The sequence below is a fragment of the Musa acuminata genome, chromosome BXJ1-6, assembly GCF_036884655.1.
Source record: "Musa acuminata AAA Group cultivar baxijiao chromosome BXJ1-6, Cavendish_Baxijiao_AAA, whole genome shotgun sequence".
Classification (NCBI taxonomy): domain Eukaryota; kingdom Viridiplantae; phylum Streptophyta; class Magnoliopsida; order Zingiberales; family Musaceae; genus Musa; species Musa acuminata.
The window spans coordinates 45,289,789-45,298,798 of record NC_088332.1 but is presented as its reverse complement, the minus strand read 5'-3'; the positions used below and the strand labels follow the sequence as shown (position 1 = coordinate 45,298,798).

The window sequence follows — 9,010 nt, the reverse complement described above, 5'->3', positions numbered from 1 at the left end:
ACGGTCGAATGTGGACAATACCCGATGCTGTGGCGGCAACCAACTCATCAAAATTAATTGAACATGTAGACGATTTTATTTGAAGGCGTCAAATAGAAAGTGCAGTCAACTTAGAGGAGGTAATTTGATGTGTAATATATGTTATGTTGATGTCAGAAGACCACTGCTTAGTCTCCCAAACAACTGCAACTCCTCCTCATGCCCTTCCTTGCATGCCATGTCCATATTCTTTCCTTGACCTTGTCCAAGATGGGGTCGTCGGAAAAGAATACCATGTCCATATTCTTTCCTTGCATACCATTCCTTTTCTTTTACTTTAGCAAAGGATTTGGTGCTCTGCAGAATGTGATGCTTTTTCCTTTGAAGAATCATTAGCCATGGAACGGGCACAGATTGAAGAATCCCTGTACTTCTAGAAGAAATTTAAAGAAAGTCTCTCATTCTTTGTTGAACCGAACCTGAAACTATTGTTGTGTTTCTGAAGAAGCCATTCAAACTCGGTCAATTCCTCACGAATGCTTAAAAGTTTTCATTCACATGTTGGCTAGTGGCTCAAAATGCCCTGTTGCATGATAATACTTTCATATGAAGGACCAAAGCTATGCAGGGGGGATGAGGGGAGAGAAAATGCTGCATATTGCCCAATTATATCTTTCCAAAGAACATGCTTCTTACACAGCTTGCTCAGCACAAAAAGAAGAGCAAGTGCCATGCCACTGGCATCATATTGACTCAGATCATCATGTCCTTGTATTCGAGCAACAATCTAAGTTCAGAATTTAAAACCAACATAAAACACTGACAACCAAAACATTAACTTCAATGCATTACTCCATTTACAATCAGGAAACTCTCAAACCAGAAGGCAGATACATCACTCAAACCGAAGAAGAGGAAGATCCATCTGGACATGTAACTCGTTCATGCATGTATTACGAGATGATATGCTTTGCATCTATAAGCCCATTTCATTTGCATTTGCTTCGGAATTCTTCTCTTCGGATATGAAATCGGAGCTACCATTAGGACCTGACAGTACTTGAGAAATCCCAGCTGGCTCAGGCCTGAACATTTCATCGTTCTCCAAATCAGATAGGTTCTCTTTGGACTCCCCTTTAAGCAAGTCCACTACCTCCAGCATTGTTGGTCTCTTTTCGGGCATGCTCTGCGCACATATGAGAGCAACGAGCACCATTCTCTTCAGTTCTGCCTCTGCATAGTTCCCTTTGAGCTTCAGATCTGCAATTTCCTTGAACTTTCTCTCCCTAGCCAAAGGTAGAGCCCACTCGGTAATTGGTAGCTTCACTGTTGGGCTTGGCTTCTCTATAGACTTCTTTCCACTAGCAAGCTCAAGAAGGACTACTCCAAAGCTATATACATCACAACTCTCTGAGGCCTTTCCATACATGGCATACTCGGGTGCAAGGTAGCCAAGGGTGCCTTTCACCTTTGTTGTAACATGAGTTGCATCATCAGGGATGAGCTTGGCAAAGCCAAAATCAGCAACTCGTGCCTGGAAATTGGTATCTAGCAAAACGTTGCTTGCTTTTATGTCCCTATGGATTATACGAGGTGTTGCATGGTGGTGAAGGTAGCTGTCAAACAAGAAAAAGGATCAAGGTATGTAACAGGAAACATGTAAAATAATACTGAAGGTGGTGTTCATGAGTATGTAGACCTACGCGATCCCCTCAGCTGACCCTATGGCAATGGACATTCTCCTGTCCCAGTCAAGAAGGCACTCAGCTGAATTATGTCCATGCAGATGTGAGATTAGACTGAGATTTGGCAGATAGTCACAAACTATAAGACGCTCTTGTCCTTCAGCACAGTATCCTCGCAAACTTAAGAGGTTCTTATGCCTCACTTTGCCCAAAATCTCAACCTCAACAGCAAATTGCAGTTCAGCCTTGTTGCTCCAGACTTTTAATCTTTTGACTGCAATCTGGGGAAAAAAAAAAGCAAAACCCAAAATTTGGTATTTTATATAAAATATATAAACAAAAATAAAAGAAAATCAAACTTCAGACATTGTTATGCAGCCAATGGACTACCGCGAAGAGATTTTACAGAAGAACCAACTCGAGAAACATGGTGAACAATATTCGGTCAAAGCTGACAACTTGTTTCAAAATATGCACACGTCGTCTCAAAGTAAATCTAGTCTATCTACATGTAACCGACAATTTAATTCACTCATTCAACCAACGTATAACTTCTTCACCACCAGTCGGTGAAGGCATGACCAAAATCTCCTAAGAAGTGAAAAGAGTTAATCACTTGTCATTATGCTATGATTGTGGAGTCATGCTTCAGTAGTTCTTCCTTGGGGCAAATGTGTCTCTTCAGTTACTATGGGCTGAAGACCCTCATGTTGGTTGGTAATAGATGATTCTAGAGTGCTTAATGTTATGGACCTTGAAAATATAAATCATTAGAAGGTTAGAATTTATAATAGGTGCCAAATATGGATATGCCATGAAATAGGTAGTCAATCTCGAGAAAGAGATTCAAGTACAGCACACTTCCAGTAACAAGAAAATTTATTGAAGTATCACAAACATATAAGATTTTTTCATTCTTTAGCAAATTTGGTTTCTATTAGCTTACTACAATGTATCATATTATAAATTATAATAATCAAGTAGCATATCTATCCTATGAAAATTTAATTTTACAGAAAAAAGTTCAAAGCTTGTGTGACAAGAAATAAGAGCCTTAAAGTATCATCTAGACTGACTGTTCAAATTTTCATGCTCCATGTACTGCCAACGAAAATGCCAGGATGCTTTTAGATTTTTCTTTTTTTGGGTTTTGGAACAAGGAGGGGAGGCTCACAGAGAAGACAAAGACATGAGCAACTGATTAGAAAAGAAAAAAAAGAAAAAAATATATTTATAACCTCAAAAGATTACCAACTTCATCACATCAAAAGATCCAGTTGGACTCCAATTCACATGCAAATGGTTGTAAGATCTCAATCTACCGTGGCCATCTTTAGTTCCAGAAAAGTAATCTTTGATTGAATCTACAGTCTACAATATAATGAGATTACAGTAGAGAGCTTGTGATCCCATCAGATTGAAAAGAAATACTTCACCACAAATGCATGAATGTCATCTCCTATACCATGGGATATTGCAATGCTTTAATTAATCTATCTACAGTTATGGGTGTCATCTGTAATATAAATTATGTATCCTCTTCTTTCTTTTCCCTTATGTTGGTGGGGCGACGATAAGCAACTTGAGCATATATTATTCCAGATTCTCTTAGTTGCTCTTATGAAAGGAAGGATTCGGTTGGACCATAGATCTCCAATAGGGAAAAAAAAAAGGGACATGATGGTTTCTTCAGCAATTGTAAGTAATAAGCTCCTTGAGGAATGATGAAGAAGAACAAACGAGTGTATAGAGCGTATTTTATGGGTCACACCTCAATTATCAAGCATTTCTCAATTAGTTCATTCCTATCACTAGAGATCAACTCCACTATATCTTGAGAACTACGAACCAACAGTCACTTAGGACCCACATTGCTTCAGAATAGACTATCTACTAGAAAGATTAACAACCATATCAAAGATTGTGATCCAAATAGAAGTCATAATCCTGGAATTTCTCAACAACGAGAAGTCACTTTATTCCGAGCGCAATTCTTCTAACGATTCAAACTCACACAAAATCAAAATCCTGAATCGATCATCTTATCAACTCCAACAACAGCATGCAGCGGTAATCTAATATTGAAGGCTGATAAATTTAAACGAACAAATAAAGGAGGTCAATGAAGAAACAGAGATGGCATGATCTCGTATCACCTGAGATCCGTCCCAGAGCTGGCCCCAATACACACTGCCGAATCCCCCTTCTCCGATCTTGTTATCGTAATTGAAGTTGTTGGTGGCAGACTGCAACTCCTTTAAGGAGAACACCCTCCAAGTTGAGGAATTCTTCTTCCGCTTATCCCTCCTACATACCAAAGCCGCAGTCTTTTCGTCATCAAACCATCCAAAAAAGCACCAAAGACACTCCAAAGTCGGATCGCCTTGTTTCCCAGAACATGAGGGCAAATATAGAATATGTGTAGAACCCAGCAGCAAACATGTAAACAGCCTTAAGTTTTAATCTGGATCGAAGAAATATTTGATAAGTATGCCCATATCCAATTAGGACACTATTAAAAAGAAAATTGCCAGGACAAACATAAATCTTACTTTATTTTCTGATCAGGCCAGACCTGATCTCCAGTACTACCACTATAATGGGACCACAAATAAAGGCTTTGGTGGTATTACTATCGGCCTAGGTGGTACTACCATTAAAACCACCAAAAAAGCACAAACAGTGCTTTTCGACTGACTCATATACCTTCACCCGAATCCAATCCAAAGTTACGCCTAATCTGTAACATGTCAAAAGACAACGCACCTATCGGATGTCTTCCCACAGCAGAAGAAGGAACAGAGAGCCATCTGAAAAATCTCCCAGTGCTCCGATGAAACCAAACCAATTTCACCAACTTTCCCGCTTCTCTCCTCTCTCCGCGCTCTGCTTTTCTGGGCTACAGCGAAGAGTGGGAGATCAACAGAACCACGTTCTCTGCCAGCAATGCGGCAGAAGCCATGCCAAGTGAGTAGCCTTGGAACGACCGAAAACGGAGATCGAATACAAGGTGAAAAATACGATCTTGAGAGCGAGGGAGAGACCGTAAGGGTAGGAGGGTTTGGGAAGGCGAAAGCGAGAGAGACAACGCAAAGGAGCGCAGGGACGGAGGAAAAGACATGGCACAAATGAAAGAAAGAGCAGAATTAACAGCACACCGAACACAGCTTTCGGTGGTTGACGCTTTATTGGTATCATTATTTTTTAGAAATGCATCAGGCACCGACAAACCACACCCATAAATATACCCTTACGATTCCGACCATCGATCTCGCAGGATGGATCCTCTCCCCTTAGTTATTTTCGGATTAAGGTATGTTGTTGGGTTTCTTTTCTGAGGTGCTGAAGCACTGCTATTTAATTTTGTGGCTTCTCGGTTTCGAATGACAGTTTTTATCTTCGCAAGCAAGCCGAAGGAGAACCGTATAAGAAATGTCTTTTTTACTTTTTAGGCTACCCGATAACCTTACCTTTCTTTTATTGGGAACAGAATCGGTCCCATGGGCCCGTCCTTGAGATATGATCCGCGGGTAAGTGACAGTGGTAAAAGAAAAATATAGGTCTTCACATCCTACGGGGTTGTACTGTTGGATATTTTACTTCACATATCTCTCCAAGTAGAATATCCTTCACATATATCTATCTTGTTGGATATATTAATATACATATTAATATACATATCTCTCCAAGTAGAATATCCTTCACATATATCTATCTTGTTAACATCTTTATAATAAACTTTATAAAAACTATAATTAATGTCAAATAATAGTTTTAAAAATATTTAACCATTTAAAATATTTCTAATATTTTCACAATCATATTATTTTTTAAATAATATTATAGCTCCAACTAATAGTTATATGATAATTAGTTAACGTAGATTAATCATACCAACATATGATAAATCATTATTTATCATCATAAGTAGGTTTTAGTGCTGAATTTATGAACTCATATTCTAGTATTATGAACTAGATAATCGATCATTATTTATTTTTACAGGAGAGTCGAAGTCTTATGAACTCTCTTTCTAGTCCCAGTTAATCGGTCATCATTTGCCATTTTCAATATAAGAGCTTTCGAGAAATTATTTATTTTTGAATGAATATATACGAAGTTTTGAGATTTTATAAAATATATGAGTTAAATATAATAAGCTACATGGCTATATATCTGTGTCATTAATTTTCATCTAAATATAATCAACATGACAAATACTAAGCATGATTCTCAACTACTAGTTTAAATTGAAAAAAAAAAATCAAAATTTAAATATTTAAACACATGAAATATCCCTAAAAGTCTTACCATTACAAGAGACTCATAAAATACATAAATATTGGCGACAAGAACATATATGTAGGTTTAAGAGTATTTATATGGATATACAGTATAGTTAAATCGAGGGATAAACATAAAAATAATTTACTATATTTAATTATATATATCCGGTTACATGTTTCCTGCAATACAAGTTCTTGGATTCTTTAACATCTATATCAAAATTCTTCAAACATTTTAGACTCCCCGACAAAGCAATATTCGGAAAATACAACTTTTGTGTTAGATTTCTTGCTCAACTCATGAGGGGGAAGAAGTTAAGGGTGGGTGGGCCACACATACTCTCCTCTTATGAATCCATTCTTGGTCACAAGCAGTCCTCGATGTGTAGGCATAAGAACATTTTTATCTAATGCGACATCCAAACTAGTCATCATCCAAAATAAAAATAATGAATAATACGTGTCCATTAATCATTTAAATGATATAATATTGCTACAACTTTCGTTTAGTTTATGTTTGTGAGCCCACACATATCTGGATAGCACATTAGATAAATGAAATCGGTCCATGCACAAATATAAAAACCATATTGAATAAATAAAATACTTTTTTTTTAATATCGTAATTATTACGTACATATTCCCTTCAAATATAATAATATAGATTTTTTACATTATTAAAAATGCACAAAACAATATTTTTAGTTTATCCTCCCATCGAATTTAAATTGATTGCGATTTAGTAGTTGGGAAGGATTAGAGCTTTACGTTCAACAAAAGAAGAGAGAGAAGAATATTCTTCTTCGCCTCTAATCTTCATCTTTCCTGTTCTTATTTTGTGGGTCATCAGTTTCTACGTTCAGCAAGTCACAACAGAAGGTGATAACATTTCATGCACGCTTCACTCATCATACAGAATACTAATAGAAATCAGACGAATCAGTTCGTGGGGCGAACGATGACACCTTTAACGATGAGGCCTCGCTTCCACTGTCCACTTTCGCACTCGAGCAAGGAGATCTCCATTTCTCCTGCTGCTTCGGGGCGTGTCTTGAGCTTGCACACTGTAAGAGCAATCCACCGTCCTCTAGGTTTCTCTAGCAGGCTCTCCTTGTGCTCTTCAACTCTTCCGTCGGGGAACTTCACCCTCAGATTCACCGGTGTTCCCCAGCCAGAAGCAGTTTCCTTGCTTATCATCACTTCGAAGAAGATATCGTACGTGACCGCAGGTGTAAGATGAGACATCTCAAGCTTTCCATGGATTTCCAGCCAACACACCTGTTTCAGTGATGCCACTTCGATCTCCACTTCCCTGACGAACAACACGAACAACTGTTCATTCTCGGTGTCTTGCTTGGAAGAAAATTACAGTGAGGGAGGAAAAGATTACCCTGCTTCTTTCATCGGAAGCCACTGCCAGTATCTTGGGTCATCACCCCAAGTGATCGATAGGTCTCTAGCAACCAAAGCGAAGCAGTTTGCCCCAGTTTTCTCATCCACCCAATACTTCTGCATCACATGCAAAATGCATCAGCTGAATGTTTTTCTTCCTCTCCAAACTTGACAGGAATAAAACAAACAATAAACGAAGAAATTGATTTCTCCTCAGAATTAGATGCATGTTAATCACAACGAGGAGGACAGATGCTGTGGCTAACCTTCCTGTTGTTGCTTAAGAAGCTGCCCGAGGAGATGTGGTCCTCGAGACTCTCATCCACGGAGGGGTTTGCTGCCGTCCCACTGATGGCCTGAAACTTGTGTGGAACTTTGTTTTTGGCATCCTCCTTAGCTTCTCTCCTTCGTGATGACACAGCACCCATTGCCTACTAACACTTCTTCCTACCGATGCAGCCTTCACCAACAGGTGTTTATATAGAAAAACTAGTGACAAGAAATCGTAATTCCCAGGCAACGAATCATTCATATTACGAAAACGATTAGCATACTTCTACGGGAAGTTTAATATGGAGGAATCTCTAAAGCCAAATGTCCTCATAATTAAGCATCTTTTTTGCTGCCACACTGTGTATCTACTTTTTAACATCTAGAAAGAAAAAGGAACTATTCATCAGTTTAAGTCTATGACTGATTGATTGCCCACTTCGTGACGAAATCATTCTGCACTCTAATATTCCCAGGAAAGTAGGATGAAGAAGTCATGTATTAGTCGATCTCCACTAGACCGCACAATTGTAACATTGTGTTTGACTTCCAACAGACATTTCTAATCAGCACATATTCTCTTCGGCTTTTGCCATTTCTGTCGCGTCCCTGATTTATAAAAAAATAATAAATCATCATTTTTATTATTCTTATTTATACTCTTTTTTTTTCATTCTATATTCAAATTCATGTCTTTATATTAATAAATATTTTATTAATTAAAAAATTGGTAGAGTCATAAGTGACAAACAAATTTCTTTCATCGAAACTTCAGATATTATAAAGTAATAGGTTACTTAAAAAAATATAAGATAAAAATATATCAGCAATCATAAATATTAGTAAGATCTTTGAAAAATCATAAAAATAACCTTCAATATTCATAATATATAAATATAAATAATTTAATATGAAATAATAATATATCGATCCATTATAAAACTCATACATTAAAAAAATAATTATTATTATATAATAAAAATAATAATGCATTAGTTACATGCAACACATATATAATAATCATATAACAAAAACGTATATCACACTTGATGGTGTACTCTTCCAACAATGAATTGAGAGATATACTCTATGAGATGGATTCATTTTGGTAACAGATGGAGAGAACCTATATCATACTCCCGATAGCGGGCGGATAGAGTGGTATCTTTCACCAACCCAAGTGAGGACACATTTTTCTCAACAATTGATAGAGGAATTATCTAACCGTCACGTAGATAGGGAATCACCCTATCGACACTTAGCAGGGATCTATAAACAATCATGATCATTCATTTATTCATCCATTCATTCACACATACATCTAAGAAATAGTATGATAAAATATTATGAGAAACCATGATTGATATATGGTTTGCTAGACTATATCCATCGGTGGCT

At 37.3% G+C, this 9,010-nt stretch overlaps 2 protein-coding genes across 2 annotated transcripts; both read right to left on the bottom strand.

Moving 5' to 3' along the window:
- Positions 1-696: 696 nt before the first annotated feature.
- On the bottom strand, positions 697-4,810 carry LOC135677321 (PTI1-like tyrosine-protein kinase At3g15890). Its single transcript, XM_065189518.1, has 4 exons — positions 4,431-4,810; positions 3,821-3,971; positions 1,683-1,945; positions 697-1,595 (listed from the first exon to the last, which is right to left on the bottom strand). The coding sequence occupies exons 1-4, from the start codon at positions 4,472-4,474 to the stop codon at positions 956-958; spliced, it is 1,098 nt and encodes a 365-aa protein (XP_065045590.1). The 5' UTR covers positions 4,475-4,810; the 3' UTR covers positions 697-955.
- Positions 4,811-6,719: 1,909 nt separating this feature from the next.
- Positions 6,720-7,808, bottom strand: LOC103990076 (lectin). The gene is made up of 3 exons (XM_009409102.3): positions 7,609-7,808; positions 7,341-7,459; positions 6,720-7,262 (listed from the first exon to the last, which is right to left on the bottom strand). Exons 1-3 carry the CDS (start codon positions 7,768-7,770, stop codon positions 6,890-6,892), a joined length of 654 nt encoding a protein of 217 aa, XP_009407377.2. The 5' UTR covers positions 7,771-7,808; the 3' UTR covers positions 6,720-6,889.
- Positions 7,809-9,010: the final 1,202 nt, after the last annotated feature.